This window comes from Malus domestica, chromosome 10 (genome assembly GCF_042453785.1).
Source record: "Malus domestica chromosome 10, GDT2T_hap1".
Lineage (NCBI taxonomy): Eukaryota > Viridiplantae > Streptophyta > Magnoliopsida > Rosales > Rosaceae > Malus > Malus domestica.
In genome coordinates this window covers 7,214,491-7,232,241 of record NC_091670.1, presented here as the reverse complement: position 1 = coordinate 7,232,241, position 17,751 = coordinate 7,214,491, and the positions used below count along the sequence as shown (strand labels likewise).

At 36.3% G+C, this 17,751-nt stretch overlaps 2 protein-coding genes and 1 long non-coding RNA gene across 3 annotated transcripts; 1 reads left to right on the top strand and 2 right to left on the bottom strand.

Annotated features, from left to right (window-relative positions):
* Positions 1–2,594: 2,594 nt before the first annotated feature.
* LOC139188741 (uncharacterized) lies at positions 2,595–4,141 on the bottom strand. The gene is made up of 2 exons (XR_011571982.1): positions 4,005–4,141; positions 2,595–2,775 (listed from the first exon to the last, which is right to left on the bottom strand). It is a non-coding gene; the product is annotated as an uncharacterized lncRNA (long non-coding RNA).
* Positions 3,990–5,611, top strand: LOC103445025 (non-functional NADPH-dependent codeinone reductase 2-like). Its single transcript, XM_008383993.3, has 3 exons — positions 3,990–4,338; positions 4,723–5,146; positions 5,299–5,611. Exons 1-3 carry the CDS (start codon positions 3,992–3,994, stop codon positions 5,527–5,529), a joined length of 1,002 nt encoding a protein of 333 aa, XP_008382215.2. The 5' UTR covers positions 3,990–3,991; the 3' UTR covers positions 5,530–5,611.
* Positions 5,612–5,786: 175 nt separating this feature from the next.
* Positions 5,787–10,445, bottom strand: LOC103443931 (GATA transcription factor 28-like). The gene is made up of 7 exons (XM_029109511.2): positions 9,949–10,445; positions 9,699–9,782; positions 9,450–9,583; positions 7,832–7,942; positions 7,574–7,679; positions 6,394–6,465; positions 5,787–6,294 (listed from the first exon to the last, which is right to left on the bottom strand). The coding sequence occupies exons 1-7, from the start codon at positions 10,216–10,218 to the stop codon at positions 6,187–6,189; spliced, it is 885 nt and encodes a 294-aa protein (XP_028965344.1). The 5' UTR covers positions 10,219–10,445; the 3' UTR covers positions 5,787–6,186.
* Positions 10,446–17,751: the final 7,306 nt, after the last annotated feature.

The following is a 17,751-nucleotide window of genomic DNA, read 5'->3' as shown; positions in this document are numbered from 1 at the left end:
GGTGTAGAACTCTGAATATGGATTGTTCCAATTTCTTTTTGAGTCGTTTCTCATATTGATATGCTCTTGGACAAATCCTAGAAAATATTCCTTATTGGGGCACTACAAAATATCATGGGTCTTCAAGCAACAAAGTGCACAAATTGTAGGTTTAAATCCATAAAAACCCCATTATGCAAATTTGACCCATAAAGGCGGTCCTCGGGGTTGTATATTGAATTCAGGAGGAGGTACAAATTCCATTGTTGCACAAATTGTAACCTAAAAAAAAATCAAGTAAATAAAAAAATATGTACAACAATAATTAACTAAGAGTTGATAAACACAAATTATTTAAAACAATCCCTGCCAACGGCGCCAATTTCTTGATAGGGATTTTACCACCAGTAAAAGTAGGGATAAAAACACTTAAAATACTTGCAATAGTACAAGGTAATTGTAGTATAGATGGCTCTAGTAAGGTCATTATCCACAGGGATTGAATGAATAATTTATGTAAATACCAAATCTTAATTAATTATTTGAAAACGAAGATTGGAAAAAGTTGATTTTGAATTTAAAAATAATAAAAATGAATTTAATTAAAATGATTAAATAAATTGACAAAGTAAAGAAAACAAAAGAACATAGTTTTGAAAACCAAATTGTAAAAGCCTAGGGTTCCACCGTCCCCTTAACAATCCTATGTAGATTTATCAATTACTTATGAATTACCCATGCAACTTTGAAGGTTATGTTTTCTTTATGCATATTCTACTTGTGGCATTCAAGCTAGAACATATATCAAACATGCAATCCGTTTGTGGTATTCATATCAAATATAAACATGCATGACTCATTACGCTTTTTGAAAACCCTTTGAAAAAACCATGCAACCCCTAAGACGTGGTATTCGCACTAGATGAAATTACAACTATCAATCACAAGAAGCAATACTTAATCCTCCAGTAGCATTCCGACCGAATTGCATCCGATCACTTAGCTAAACATCCTAATGGTAGCTAAGCATTAAGATATAGAGACAGTTTAAACACAGTGATTAATAATTCAAAGTATGCATGTATAATATCATAAGCAATTAAATAAAGACTACATATTTGTGCTAAGGCTTAAGGCATCACCCTAGCAAACGAAACTAGTTACGAATAATCATAAAACAAAATATTATTAAAATAAGGATAGAAAACACCTTGAAAATAAACTTGAATCGTCAAAAGCATATCTCCAAATAGTGTGTGCGTTCTCTTCTTTCCCCCCTAAACTCTAATGGCTAAAAAGCCTTATTTATAATACTAGAAAATAAAACCCTACCTAGAAAAGATCTTAGAATAATACTAGGAAACCAAATAAATTAAAATAAATTAGGAAACATCATCCTAAATTGACTAGTAAAATTCGTCTAAAATCTGCATAGTTTCCAAATAGCCACATTTCTGGATCTTTAGGCTCCAAAACAGGCCTAAAATGGGTAGAATTAAAGCTTGAGATGTCCCAAACATAATTGCAGAAGGCCTCAAACCCAAAAGACATCATCTTGGACGCCAAAAAGCCCAAAGAATCCCAAAACGTCAGTTTGACAGCATTAGACGCCGAAAAGCCCAAAGAATCCCAAAACATCAGTTTGACAACACTACACGCTACTCCTTTATTTCATCGCCATAAATAAACCGCTTGGTAGAAAATTATGAAACTTTGACACGATCAAGTCAACAGATTCACAAAGTTCTACCAATTGGAATCACTCCAAAATTCATCCATTTGACTACTGTTTTCTCCAAAGGAAGTCGAATGTCTTACATTAAGAATATAAATCAAAGTATCAAACTTCTCACAAAATAACCAATAAATTAATACGAAGAATAGGTAAAATATATAGTAAAATATCAACTCATCACCACCCACCAAATATTTTCTGGCCCCGCCATTGTTGGCAGTATGTGAAGTAGCCCAACTTACTTATAAGCTCATGCAAGGTCCCTCCTCCCATCATTGTGAGATTCATTTTCAATCCCCACCGTCACGTGTGATGAATTTTCAAGCCTAACACAAGGTGACGTGGAGCACGTGTGATCGTTGGGCTTCACACGTAGGACAATCTGCTTTGATACCATGAAGAAAGTTGAGGTTTCACCATAAAATCAGTTGATAGTATGAGGAGTAGCCCAACTTACTTATAAGCCCATGCAAGGTCCCTCCTCCCATCATTGTGGGATTCATTCTAAATCTCCTCCTTCTTGTGTGACGAATTTTTAAGCCTAACATAGGGTGACGTGGAGCACATGTGGGCATTGGGCTTCACACGTAGGATAATTTGCTTTGATACCATAAAGAAAGTTAAGATTCCACCATAAAATCAATTGACAGTGTAGGGAGTAGCCCAACTTACTTATAAGCTCATATAAGATCTCTCCTCCTATCAATGTGAGATTTATCCTCAAGAGAGGAGAGGGAATATCAGTCTTGTATTAGTCTGCATCAGTTATACACGTTCTATGTTTCAACTTACAATGACATATCACATGTGATTTAAGTTCATATCACTAACGGGTCTTTAATTTGTCGGGGCTTTTTCTTATTCTTTTTTTCTTTTTGGCAGATTGAGATATTTCATTAATAAGAACATAACAAATACAAGAAGTTGTCGAATTGGTATATCTTTTTGAGTAACTAATTTCTTAATCGGAGAAGAAATTTGAATAACCAGTAATTAAGTAAACTCATGCTCTTTCGGCAGTGATGGAGCTAGGATTTCATGTGAGGAGGGGTCTTTCACAACTGCAAAAAAATATGACGAATAACAGTTACACAACTACTAATCAAAACACCATAATAACACATGCATCTATAATATTTTATATTTTCAATAAGCAAAATTGTCTCTCACGAATTTTCATATTTTGAAACCATTAAATTTAATAACAAGAATTAATCAAAAAGTCCAAACTCTAACACTTAAGTAAGATGTAAGATAGACGAGAAACAATAAAAAAAAAATTATAAAAAGTAAGATAGATTTTACAAAGAGTATTGTTTTTGTTGAATTAATTTGATATTTATATGAAAATAGATACGAAATTTCAAGAAATGAGAAGAGTAACAGCTTTTTACTTGGACTCTTGCTCCTGGGTTGACTGTGAAAGAAGGACCAGAGAAGTGTTTTGTTTTAATTAAAAGTGAACGGGTTTAATGTTAAAAGATTTTTTTTATTAAAATGTAAAAGGTTATTGATATTATGTCCAATAAATAAATATTAAATTAGTGTTGGGATGGAATCAAATATGGGAGTTGGAATTTTAAATAGGAGATAGTTTATAATGTGTTTTGTATTATTGACTAATAGGAGAAGGGTTGTAAAGAAGAATAATGAAAGATGTTTATAGGGGAAGGCTTGCGAAAAAAATGTGAGGATATGCCTCTTCTTCCCTCGGCTATCACAAAAACATAAGCCCCGAAGGCATATCTACCACAACGAGGACAAATATGTATCCGTAACATTTTTTTTTACCATTATCATTGTCACTATATTAATATATGTTATATATATTACCAATTTTTTCAATTAGATAAAGAAAAGGCTACCAATTGTTTCTTGGTAAATGATACACGAGTTCATTACTAACACTTACGAACTAGTTTTTGATTTAGTAATAACTGTCTCTATTTGATTAAAAAAGATTTAAGGTTTTACTTCACTAGAAAATCACGTAAAACTAATTTTTTTTAAATTTAAAAAACTGAAAGAAAGAAAATGGCAAATCGGAAACATTCACTTTTACTTATTCAGCCGTTCTTAACCTAATTAATAACATAATCAATTATCCTAACAGCCTTACAGAGGAGAGTTAAATAATCCTATTTTCAGTTTCCAACCAAGTTTGACAAAAAAATTCGACAATTAATTAATTTTAGACGTTTAAAAGCAACTTTAATTTATACCAAAAAGAAAAAAATTATCGTAAAATATTACTTCGTTAAAGAGAAGAAACAAAAGATGGCGAATGCACCAGATGTGTCGGCAGCTGCAAACAAAATCCCCGAGGTGGTGCTGGCATCGTCGACCGGCTCGAGGAGCATGCCGGTGATTGGCTTTGGCACAGCAGCGGACAAGTTACAATCTCATGTTCTGAAAACAGCGGTTGTCGAGGCCATCAAGCTCGGTTACAGGCACTTTGATACGGCCTCTATGTACGGGTCGGAGCATACTCTGGGAGAAGCCATCCAAGAAGCACTTGGACTTGGTCTGGTTGCTTCTCGAGATCAAGTCTTCGTCACTTCAAAGTTATGGATTACTGATGCTCACCCTCATCTGGTTATTCCTGCCCTGCACAAATCACTTCAGTGAGTACTCTACTCGCACTATCTCATCACAATGTTTATAATTTAGTTTAGTTTTTCATTATTTCAAGCATGGGAATTTTTCTGTTTTGCTGCAATGCAAAAATTACATTGCAAAAGCAATGTAACATGAAAAAATGGACGGTACTTATCTCAATTGCAAGAAACATACGAAGAGCAAGCATGACTTTAAATATGGGTTATAAGCATTCCCGCTTGACTAATCCCAACATCACATTCATAATGAATGTGCACGCAAAGCCGAAATGACATGGATAGAATCACACCCTAACTAACGCATCGAAAAATCCCTGATCGAGCCACTAAAACCAAACCTACTCGAGCCACGTGCATGTGACTGTACCTGATACTCTAAATTGTGTACAGGAATCTTCAACTGAAGTACCTGGACCTGTATCTCATTCACTGGCCCATCAGTGCTAAGCCAGGAACATTGGTGTACCCACTGAATGCAGGGGACCTTATGCCCATGGACTTCAAGGCTGTGTGGGCAGCCATGGAAGAATGCCAGAGACTAGGCCTCACCAAATCCATTGGACTCAGCAACTTCTCTACCAAAAAGATTGAAAATATACTCTCTTTCGCTACGATTCCTCCTTCAGTGAATCAGGTCGAGATGAACCCGTTATGGCAACAAAAGAAGCTTAGAGACTTCTGCAAAACTAATGGTATAATTGTGACTGCCTTTTCTCCTTTGGGTGGCATAGGGTCCTGTTGGGGCAGTAATCATGTTTTTGAAAGCAAAGTTCTTCAGGAGATCGCGAAGGAACGGGGAAAGACTATAGCTCAAGTAATTCTCTATTACCTTGTCATTCATTTTCTTTAATTTGTTCCGAGTAGGTGTCAATGACAGTAATGTTACTTGCTTTGCAAGAATACAAAGAGAACTAGGAGAAGAAATCCTACCCTAACCCTAAACAGAAAACTGTGGTTCTTTGGCAGGTATGTATTAGATGGGTGTATCAAGCAGGGGCAACACTTGCTGTTAAGAGCTACAACAAAGAGAGGTTGAAGCAAAATGTCGACATCTTTGACTGGAAACTTTCCGAAACCGACATTGAGAAGATCAACCAAATCCCGCAGCGCAAAATGATGCTTAGAGAAGACATGGTTTCAGCGAATGGACCGTCACCATACAAGTCACTTGAAGATTTATGGGATGGAGAGCTTTAAGCCTTTTAACCTTTTATTATGTTAGTACGAACGGTGATGGGAGATTCGAATTTAAGTTATCTTTCAACGTTGAGGAAAGAAATACTGTTACTAGACTAAGAGTTAGTTATAAAATAAAACGAATTTTAACGGGACAAGCACAGGGGAATTCCCTTGGCCGTCGGAATTACAAAGATTGTTAGAACTGAATTCAAATTTCACAGTGAGAATTTTCTAAAAGCTATAGAAATCCCTCTCACCCAACTCGGCCTCAGCAATAGATCTAGCTGCCACATTTTATTTCTTACTCCACTTAGGAAAAACACAAAGGATTACATCGATCACCCGAAAGAAAACATCGATCACTTGACCGCTATACATCGATTACATTGATCATTTGACGAACCAAAAAGAAAAGATTGCATTGATCACTAGTAGTTAACTTTATGGATTATATTGTAGACAAGGAAGAACTGGCAAGAGAATTACCGCTGCTACTGCAAATGCTAGCTTCTAAATGGTCCCAATACTTAAGATTACACAAAATAAAGAGTTTTCAAACCAATTTATTTATAGCTCTAAGTCCCTAAACTGTATGTACGCTCGATGACATACTTCTCCCATCTACATCCTCTGTGATAATACAGCAAACGGAAAACAACCAGGCTGCAAGGGACTTCACAATTTCCTGTCTACGGTCATGGCTGAATTATCGCCATTAGCTGAGGAAGGGGCAACGTTGGCACCCATGGCTACAACATCAGAGTCTTGAACTTCGCCGTTACTCTGATTTACAACAAACAAAAAATTCCATATATCAAATAAATTATAAAAAAAAAAAAAACTAACTTTATCATTTTTCAGGGGGTGCTTGAGGTGATGTACCTGTTCAATTCCTTTTAAAGAAGGATCGTGGATACCTACATTTAAAACCTTAGGAACACCTGTTAGAGATCCCTGCAAAATGTTGAGCATACACTGAGATGAGTGAACAATCACCAGCAATCACTTTCAATAAAGTTTCAGTATCCACCACCAACAAAGATGTCAACTCCATCATATTTATAGTACACAAATGAGATGCAAGGTGGCTGAAATGGTCTTAGCCTAACGATTGGTAAAAATACTCCTTTTCAAGAACATTGTTTCCATTTTTTGGTTCAATGGATTCAAAAACATTGTTCAACAATGCCTTTTATAGAGGACAATTATTCTACATGTCAGGTCCAGTTTCGCCATACACTTGAACTCATTAATCCAGATGCTTATCTCTATCCATCCATTAGGGGTGGGTTGAAAGCATGAAGTCTTACATCGGGACATTCTAAGCTTTTGATTTCAGTATATAACAATTAAAGTCTCTCCGATTATTGGTAAATTGCCAGCCACCTATTTTCTTTTATTTCAGGACTGAAATTTTGCAAGCTGACAAAAATTTGTTTTGTTCTGACCTTGGACGCATTGTCCACTACATTGGTGTAAAGGTTGCGATTAATAAAAGTTTCTTTTCTTTAAAGAAAAACATTCCCACTGCAGGCGTTTGTCACAACCGTGGAATAAAATCTAAAGGAATAGAAACGGTTACTTATTTCAACTAAGAACTTGTAGACCAAAGAGTTGTTCTCTGCTACGGTCCCCAAGAGGAAGTTCTTAGGATTGATATAAATGACTGAAATGCTTTAAGATGCTCTAAGCAGACACTTGTTACACAGACGAAAAATGACATAAGCGTTAAGAAGAAATTAGAATTTAACCCCAACCTCTCAAAACACTTCAAGTGGGTAAGTGAAACAAAAGAATGCAGAAGTGGAGATCACGTAAAGAATCAATTTCTTACTGTGCATTCATTACTCGATGTTTCTTGTGTGGCTATAAGTATGTTGTCTCTCATAATTAGATGGATCTGTTCTCTCTCATTTACGCGTCTGAATATTCCACAAGGCAGTTATGACAACGCAAACAATATAATGTCTAATTTGCACTCATATATAACTTTTTAAATATGCATACATAGTAAAGAGGATTAAAAGACAAAAATAACTAAGGATTTATAAATCCTACAAACCTTGTTGGCCCATTTCAGCCCACATGCATTACATAGAGTCCTTGGACCTGCTGGCCCACGACGCATCATCGGAGTTGACTTTGAGCTTATCCCACAGTGTGTGCACCTGAAAAGGCATTAATCGTTATTTTTCAGAACACAGAGGATGTTAGTATTTGTCTTGGAATAACAAATACACAATTAGAGTACAACAAAATCAAAAATCCAATTGTACTAAAAACATAATCAGCAATATATGAATATGGAAATGACACTCACGAAGTTTCCCGCATGCTTTCATCTTGACCAGAGCCCTGTGTAGATGACGCAGGGCCTCCATCATCGGAACTAGCCTTAGACGATGTAAATTGACCCTTTTTACGCTGCATTCTGAAATATATACACACCACATATTTAAAGTTGGCTAGGACAAAAAGGACTCTGAAATAACACAAACGTCAAGTCATTAAAGAAAAAGGCATAGGAGTAAGGGACAGGTGGTTTTCCATTAATATTTTCCTAAACCTTGTCTATCAGGTCTATGATAACTACATAAATCATGACCTTCATTTTCATTTCACATCCATGTCATTTGCACTGTGCTATTGAATGAGACAACCTTTACATTTCATTTTAAAAGTACTCAACTGAAGAAAGAAAAAAAAATCATATACAAAATATCTACCAACCAGTCTTTTGCACACAGATTCTTATGCGCTACGAACTTATGGTAATTGTCCTGACATGAGGTTATCAAAACGTCTAAAAAAATCTATACCATTCAAAAGTGAGGGCAATAGGAAAAAGAAGGGAGGATTATTTCCTCACTGTCCTATTGCTTTAGATTTGTGGATGAAGTTGTGTTTAGCGGAGGACTGAGGTGGTAATTCCAGCTGATCGTGTATCTATTTCCTGGGAGATACTTAACTCTTTGGGGGGGAGGAAAAAAGGAAACGGTTACATGGAACCATGCAGTGTTGGCCTAGTTTGGCTTGGAGGAGAAACATAAGAAGTTTTGGAGATTATAGAGAAGTGGTCGACGTTTCCTCAGATGAAGTAAGGTTGTGATTGTTTGGGCTTCAGTTTCTTCTGAGTTTTGGGAATTATCATCTTACATTTTATTTTCAGACTCGAGCGCTGTTCTAAATTAATTTTAGGAATGTCTTTTTTCTCTCTTAATTGCTTTTAGCAAACTGAAAATAATATGAATAGCTGAATATTAAAATATAGGCTTTTTAGTTAAAATGGTCCCTGAGATTTTCATAACACATAACTTTGGTCCCTGAGATTTAAAATCAGTAGAAGTGGTCCCTGAGATTGTCCACCATCCATTATTTTGGTCCTTCCATCCATCCATTATTTTGGTCCTTCCATTAAAAAACTCCATTAAGCGGTTCTTGAGTTTTTTAATGGAAGGACAAAAATGATGGATTGTAGATAATCTCAGGAACCAAAGTTTTGTGTTATACCCTTAATTTAACGGAGTTTTTTTAACAGAATGACCAAAATAATGGATGGTGGACAATCTCAGGGACCACCTCTATTGATTTTAAATCTCAGAGACCAAAGTGATGTGTTATGCAAATCTCAGGGACCATTTCGACTAAAAAGCCTAAAAGATATATATGTACATCAATCCATACAACAAAAATTCCTCAAAGGAAGACATCTTACTATTCTTTAAAATAGTACAGATTGCTTGATGATAAGCATACCAACATCAAGACCATACGAACACTAATGACCGCAATTTACATATTATACCAATTCTCATAAAATAAAAACAACTACATCATCAGAGCTGTGATGGTATATACATTCCGAAGAGGAAGGAGAAATGCTTTTCAATTACGAAAAGTTAAAGAAAATTATTAAATAAGTAATGATTTTGCCATACCTTAGCGCAACTTCTTTCCGAACGGTGTAACGGATTTTCTTATCAAAACAACGTTCTTTTCTCTTCTCGCGAAACCGACTTAAAGATGCAGCTCTCTGCGGTTGAATTGGCTTTGCAGGTAAGTCATTCATACCCTGGAAGAAAAGTCATTACAGCAGCAAAGTGAAAGGAAAAAAAAAGTTAAAACCAACTGAAAAACTACGATTTCGAGAAACTTGGCATGATTTATACACATCTAAAAGTACATACTTGCTGGTTAAGAGGAACCGGCCCCATGGAAGGAATGCCAGAAGGGATTTCATATCCACCCAAAAGTAGCAGTACCGCCTGCACCTGTGAAAGAGAACCACAAAAGCTCAAGCTCCTTATGCAACCCTTTCTCACAAGTTGATCAAAAATCAAACTTTCAGAGAAGAACAAGACATTTCGGGAATGCCAAACTGGTACAAGTCAATCACTACCACAGCACAACTCACACAAGTTGAGCACTAAACCTTACCTTATCAGGCGAAACAGCGTCGAAGACATAAACTTCACCCTGGAAGGACAGAGTAAGCTGATCAGAGGCACCGTTTGCGGCGGGCGGCGGAGGGTATTCGGAGCTGGGAAGGTAGAGTTGATTTGGAGGAATGGCGGTGCTATCTTCGAAGCGTATGTTACGGTTGTCAATGGGCTCTTCAACGTCGTCGTCTTGGTCGTCAACTTGGTTACTCTGTGTCACTCCTCCTCCGGTGCTGTACATTGAATTCTGGTGATCGGATTCTGCCATTTCTGATACGAAAAATATTTAACCCAGAACCCAAAATTCAAAACGAGTCGTATCACGCGCAAATTATGAGTTGATTGAAAGCAATGGAACTTAATTGGGGAAATCCAAACCCTAATTTTGATTTCCTTGAATTATTTTATTAAAAAAAAACAACAACAAACAAATTTATCCGAAAGCAGTAGGGAAGGAGATGGGAGTTTGAGGTTGAGGAGGATGACCGGTTGGGAAAACGACCCTGCAAGTTTTTCACATTTACAGGATATGCCACTGACTTGGACAATTATTTTATTTTTTTTATTTTTTTTTTAAACAAGAGGACAGTGTAAATTACTTGAAGTTAATTCACAAAATGAGGTTTCGAACTTGCAGACTGTCCTACTAAACTAGCCTACCCGTCGTTGTTGGGGACTTTGTTAGAAACATTATTTGGTATACCATGTGTTATAATATAAGTGGTTAAAAAAAATTTAAGTATATTACTATTTGTATTATAACACTTAGAGTACCTGATCGTATTTCCGACACACTGAAAAATTTCTCATTTATTAGACGTTTATCTCGGGCTTGTACTGTAAAGAAGAAAATGAAGTCTTGGTGTCCCTCATTTTGGAGTTAGCAAGAACTAGACTCAAAGCATCTCAAAGAAAAAGTGTCTTAGGAAATGCATTGTTCTTCCACCAGCTCCAAGTGTTGGGGTCAACAATTTGTCGAAATTATTTCTCCTATTAGTCGTTTTATTTTTGTCATATAAGTATCTAATAAATTATTGTACTTCTATCTCACTAAGATAAATTTATTTTGCTCTCACTATGTCTTTTTCTTTTCTCCTGCAAAGTTTCATTTTCTATTTATCAAAAAGGTTCATCTTAGGTTTTTTAATATGGTTATTTGTGCAATGTTGGATTTTCTAATTTTGGTACTAAAAACAGTGGTAATGAAAAAGATGTTTTATGTAAAACTTTAATAATTTTTATTATTTGCTCATCAACTTGATCTAATTTTTCTGTTAAATTTAATACTAACTGGATAACTAAATTATTTGTCCAAAATTGAAATATTTTTTTAGCTACTTGTGATGCAAAATTTGTAAAACCAACTTGTTCCTTATCCAATTTACTAATTTCTTGTAAAGCTTGAATATATTTCCTATTGGTTCAAGAATCAAAGATCAAACAAATAACCCAAGAGTTGTTGAATTAACTTTTTTTTGTACTAATTGAATTTTCTGGACTTTTAGTTTTAATTTCTCAACTATTTCTAATGATCTAATTAGGTTTACTATTTATGAGATCAATTGACACACCCCGACCTAAATCAGGGCATGCTGGTCGTCACGTGAGAGTGACGTAACCATGTGCACAATTCGGAAGCAAAATTGATATAGAGAAATACGAGTGAATAAAAACCAAACTACTAGCAGTACTAGCTAAGATAAAGTGCTAGAGCGAGATTAAAAGTGAAATACACAACCAGAACATAATTAGCCTAAGTACAGTCAGGCATACAACACTCAAGGGTGATCCTACATTTATGATGTTCTGTCAGAACCACCGTTGAAATCCCATGAGCCACCAAAGCACTTATACTTAAAACCTGGAGGAGCGCAAAACAGATAGTGTGAGTGAGCAAGAACAAAGCTTTTCAAAATCATTTCATTTCTCAAAAGTTTTAACTCATCGTCGTAAAACCTATATAATTTCCCAGAAAATATAATATATGCTATAAAAGAAATCAAGCTCAGGATGAAAATCCATAGAAATATACCATGCCAAAGTATCTAAATGAGATGTCATAAGTAGTCCAATTAAAATATGTCAATGTCATATATCATATCAGCCGAATCCACCTAACGTGACCTGCACGGCTGAGTCTATAGCTCATAACCAATCTTAACCATATCAAAGCATGCACACGAGTCAGAACCACCTAAAGTGGTCTATACGACATGACTAGGTGTAAAATAAATATGCTATAGTGCTACAATTACGTGAAGACTATGCGAATAATCGCGGGTCACCTATGAGTCAAAACCACCTAAAGTGGTATGTACGACAAGCCTATGCACCTAACTTGGATCCAAGATGAGCATATGGTGCGGGAGGTGAACATCACGTGAAGAACTATGCCCTAACTCTGAGGGGGGGAGCACTCACACTGGGGTGCAGGTTTATTAGCTCTCAATGCAACACATCATATCTCACATAACTAAAGCAATCTCATATCTTTAATTTATGAACTTACCTGGCACTTACTTATGCATTCGTAGCACCAATCATAAATATACGCAACTACTAATGCATAAATAAAATAGGCAGATACTTTGCATGGCATTTCAAAACATATAATCATTTAAATTCAATTTTTGGGAAAAATCTCAAGTATATAGGTATATACGGAAAACCAAAAGCCCACTCACTGATATGTCGAAAAGTCGTAGCCCCCGAGCCTCGATTGATGGCGCTCGTCCTCAGGATAGATCACACCTATATGTGAAATAACTAAATAAAGGTTAATTAAAGCATATAACAAAAACTAGCTAATAACTTCTCATACAATGCTCAAATAGGTAGATACAATGCTCAAATTGGGTGTTTGAATATGCCAAGGCACGGCCAGACGCGCGGCCAAACCCTAACTAAGCCTAATGCCCGTTAGGAATATTCCGTTAAAACCTTAATAAAAGTTGACGGCGTTACCTGACGCCGTTAGAATATTCTGTCAGACTTGATGGAATATTCTCCTTCATCTTCCTTGGTTCGTCAGAAACTGGGAAAAAGATTAAACCTTCATATCTTCTTCAATTTTCAACCAAAACTCATGAATTTTATACCACAATGAAGCTTACAACGAGTAGAACAAAACCTTACCAATTTTAAGCTCTAAAATCCACGGAATCTCGCCGGAAAAAGCACGATAATCCGACCACCTCTACAACTTGTCGAACCCGAGCTTCCCGACGTCCAAATCACTCCAAAGTTACTCTCCGAGCTTCATGAAGATGTTTTAAGGCTTCCTATGACCTTAAAACTCACTGAAAATTCAATAATTATGATCACATGAACAGTGCTCACAATTGGGATTCTCTGGTTTTCGGGTTTTATGAGCTCTCACGTCGAACTAAGGGTATGGATGAGCTACTGAGCTCACAAAGAACACAAAAGCAACCTTCTCGACATCGATCCAAGTAAGATGAAGCTAGTTTGAAGAGTGACCATACAACTTGTACGGACAATGGATGAAATCCGAGAAAATGAGAGAGAGAAGGGTCAATGAGGTTGTTTGGGTGTGCGTGTGTTGTCTTAGTTTAGGCTACCAACCAAAACAAACAAAAGCTTAAGTCCTAAATGGGTCCAAACACTTGGGAACTTAACACATTGGTCCACTTCTAAAAACATGTCAAACACAACACATCTCAACGTCCAAGGGTAAAATAGACATTTCACACTGTCGATAAAATAATTCAGGACGGGCTGTGACATCAATGAGCTCTTTTATATATTTATTTATTTATTTTCTTAGTAGAAAATATTTGAATATGTTTATTATTATCTTCTAATTGAGATGTAATATAATCTAAATTCTTAATTAAAAATCTTTATATATTGATTTAATAAACTATTATGCCTATTCTTGTTCTAGTTTATATTTTCTATTTGACTAACAATAAAGTCTACAATACTATCTACTTGGAATTTGTTTTTTCACTATTCAAAATATGGTTGTGTTTCCTAAGTGAAAAATAATAAACTAAACTATTTTGATCTAGAGTGATTTTCTTTTTCTGTTGCTCACTAATCTAAATTGAGATAATCTATCATAAACTAAAACTTACCTTTTCATGAGATTATTGTGTTTGGGCTAATATTTAATGTTGGGCTTTATGTTAATAACACCCAAGGATGCCAAAGTAAATAGAAGCTTGCCCGATGCTCAATCGACAGGCTTGAAGCAAATTGGAGCCTCTTCAGCTAAGGCATATGCCATGTGCCTATGATGGAAGTGATGGGTGACAAAGACCAACTCACTACCAGCCAAAAAGCACTTTTTGATGGCATAAAGGAGTAAATAAGAGATGACTCACTGCCCTCCGAAAGCCATCAGCCAAAAGTAAAGCCAAAAGCAAGCCAAATTGCTTATAAAAAGAGAAAGAGACACCAGAGACAAGGTGACACGCCATGATTCCGATGTCCAGGGGACATCAGGTTTGTCACGTGCTGACCGACACTCAAAGGTGACGAAAGCCATTTAATGAATGCATGTGCCGAGAACATGTGAAACATGCATATAAATTTCGCTTGAACTAACCAAAATAATATAATAATATTCAACTGCCAACAATGAAAACATAGTGATAATGCATGACATGTTCAGAGCATAAATCTAATTCAGAATACGAACAGAAGGTGTTATTACAAATAACGTCAAGGCAGAGATGATGGTATGAAATCACTGGTAGGGAAATGCCTAGTAGCTCAGATCGTATGCCTCATTCCTTTGTCCTAAGGGGCCCAAAACAAACATGAGTGGACCAAGTTTATATATATAATACTGAAACAATTATTCAATAACGTACTAACCCCCGAAGTTTTATGAAAACTAATAGCATAATATGTGATAGGTTTTTCCGAAAACCTTAGCATGCCATAAAACCTTTCATAGAACATATATCGTATATGCTAAATAGTGGTATCATAATCGACCCGTAGGCCCCTACATCACCCGACTTGTAGGCCCCTACATCACCCGACTTGTAGGCCCCTACATCACCCGACCCGTAGGCCAATAAGTATCATCGCCCATAGGCAAAGCAGTGATCACTAGATAAGCACAAAACATTGAATATAATCTTTCCAACATACGTACATATATCTCAAAACATCTTCATAGTATATAGTCATCCATCATATATACTACAAAGAGTGTAAAAACATGTTCATAAATAGTATATAGTCATCCATCATATATACTACAAAGAACATAAATTCGATAAAGTATGGTATTCCAAAATATTCTCAGTAGAGCATGATAATCATAAAGTGTAAATCTAATTTACTCATAAAACGTAACCATTAAATCATGTTTTTCATGTATGCATTTCTACTATTAAAATATGCATTTTAGAAGGGGTCCACTTACAGATACTCCGTCGTTGAAGAGCCGTACGAAATAAGAAGGACTGAATCGCCACTAATAGTCGCACATAAGCACATAAAGGGTCCAATTAATAAAACTCTATCATAATGATTGAATTTCAGAAAACAAACGTCATAAATGGATTCAAGATGTCGAAAAACATAAAGGAAGACCTCGGGTACCCCCACGCGCAGCCGCAAAGTGGCGGCTTCGACAGCCACGCGCCATCATGGGTCGTCGGAAAGTTAGCTAGAAAATTCGCTGACGCCGCCATGGACGGTGATGCGTGTGCTCCACAAGTTTGGATTTGGGTAGGGTTCAAGGCCCAACAAGTTAGGGCCGACCAAACTCGACGAAGAAAGAAGCCGGAGCTTCCCGAGCTCCGTTCAACGTCGTTGCTCAACCCTAGGACTCGATTTAAGTACCAAAATGAAGTGCAAGATGAGAGGAAGGGTTTCGTACTTATTTCACGTCGTAAGGTGGGGGTGGCCAGAGCTGGCCAGATTTTAGCTTGAAGGCCACAAGCTTGCCGGAGAGGTTTGGGTGGCCTTTGGGTGTCTCAGGGCTTTGCAGAGACGAGGGAAAGAGAGAGAGAGAGAGAGAAGGTTCACACTAGGTGGTGATGGTTTCATGGTTTGTCGTAGGTGGTTGTGTCGTCGGAGGGATGAGTGCACAGAGAGGGAGAGATCTGTGAGAGACAAAGAAAATAAGTTCCGGGGAGAGAGTGAGAGCTGAAGGAGAGAGAGATAGTGAGAGAAAGAAAGAAAGAAAGAAAGAAAGAGAGAAAGAGAGAGTGAGTGAGAGAAAGAAAGAAAGAAAGAAAGAAAGAAAGAAAGAAAGATTGAGAGATAGAGAGTTGACTCAGGGAGAGGGGAAAAAGAGAATGAGATAGGGTGTTGCCACGTGGCAGGCAGAGAGATGAGAAGAATTATAAAATAATGACAAGAAAATCTAAAAAATGAAAAGGGGATCCGGATAGGGTAAGGGTAAGAGGCATAAATGTTATTTCATAATTTCGTTAAAATGACAGTATACAAAATTTGGGACGGGGTTTCACACAAGGACACTCAACCAACAATCAAAAGACATACAAACTTTGCTCTCAAGCCAGTTCATACCCAGAAAGCTGAAACATGTCCAGACTCGATCCTATTAGCTATAGTTCCTTTAGAAAAAACCATTTTTTGTCTAATGTAAAAGCTATGCTACCTTTCCTTAGTATTGTTGTATCAATTCCCTCATGTAAAACCTATTTAATGCACTTTCCATCATGTCTTCAAGTTATGTTCAATTGTTTTCTACTTAAGAGTCCTATTTGCATTCGAATCTGGTTAAGTTAATAAACCTGGTTTCATTAAAAGTGAACTGTGATCGAGGAAATGGTTGAAAAGGGCTTGAACTTCCTTTATTTTGGACATACAAGATTATGAACTAAAAGTCCTTGTTTAAAAAGCAAGAAAAGAACTTAATACAGACTTAACCCATCTGTGACAATCCTTATAAACAAGAAGTTTGAGTAACTTAGGGTGCAAGTAATCAACTTAACAAACACATATTCGACAATTTGTTATGTAAGGATAACAGTGGCACGCTCAAATCCTTGTTAGTTTTGATTGCAAGCCTTAAGGCCTATACCAAAGGCCCCACAAAGACACATTTCAAACTAACTATAAACTTATCTTGCAACACACCAAGCTGACAACCAACAAAGTGCCACCTCCTCGGAGAGCTGTGCGAGGGAAATCTTTCCCAAACATATTGCTAATTGGTTTTGTAAATACTCTCTTTCTCCTCCTAAAGTTTCTAAAGTATGAATACTTGCTTCTAATAACTTATGGAGAGTTTCTTTTACCTTACTAGTAGACTTTAGTTTATTTTACCTTACTAATAAATTTTTGTTTCTTTGTGCTAAATATCTCTTATGCTAGTAATAGTAGGGTGTCTAGGACAATAAACTTCTACTAATGGTTTGTAAAATGGATTACAAGGAAAAGTATAAAACATATTCATGCAAAATAAGCAGGTGTGTGATGTTACTTGTTTTGATAACTTATGTCATCAATGTACTTTACTATTATAATTATACTATTAAAATACTAAACTAGGGATCTGATACCAAATTTAAATTGAGGCTCGGTTTAATAGTCAAATGACCATTATAACAAGTTAAGAACTAGACATAAAACCTTGCACATGAAACTCGATATGGTTCATATAAGGCCAGAATGGCTGAACTAATAGGTACTGAGAATTGTAACCTTGTTGTTGTCAAGTTATCTTTATGGCAATCATTCAACTGTAACATAGTGCTCAAACAAAATATGGTCGTCAGTTTAGCAAGATAATAATATAACTAAAATAATATTTGGGCTGAAAGCCTACTTAAAGAAACACACAAAA

Bases quoted from the DNA above. Each gene is read 5' to 3' on its own strand.
- LOC103445025 (XM_008383993.3), top strand. From the start codon at position 3,992: ATGGCGAATGCACCAGATGTGTCGGCAGCTGCAAACAAAATCCCCGAG. The intron at 4,339-4,722 runs GTGAGTACTCTA...AATTGTGTACAG, and splicing joins GCCCTGCACAAATCACTTCA to GAATCTTCAACTGAAGTACC. The intron at 5,147-5,298 runs GTAATTCTCTAT...GTTCTTTGGCAG, and splicing joins GGGGAAAGACTATAGCTCAA to GTATGTATTAGATGGGTGTA.
- LOC103443931 (XM_029109511.2), bottom strand. From the start codon at position 10,218: ATGGCAGAATCCGATCACCAGAATTCAATGTACAGCACCGGAGGAGGA. The intron at 7,680-7,831 runs GTGAGTGTCATT...ATGCCTTTTCAG, and splicing joins GAAAGCATGCGGGAAACTTC to GTGCACACACTGTGGGATAA. The intron at 6,295-6,393 runs GTACATCACCTC...GTTGTAAATCAG, and splicing joins CTTTAAAAGGAATTGAACAG to AGTAACGGCGAAGTTCAAGA.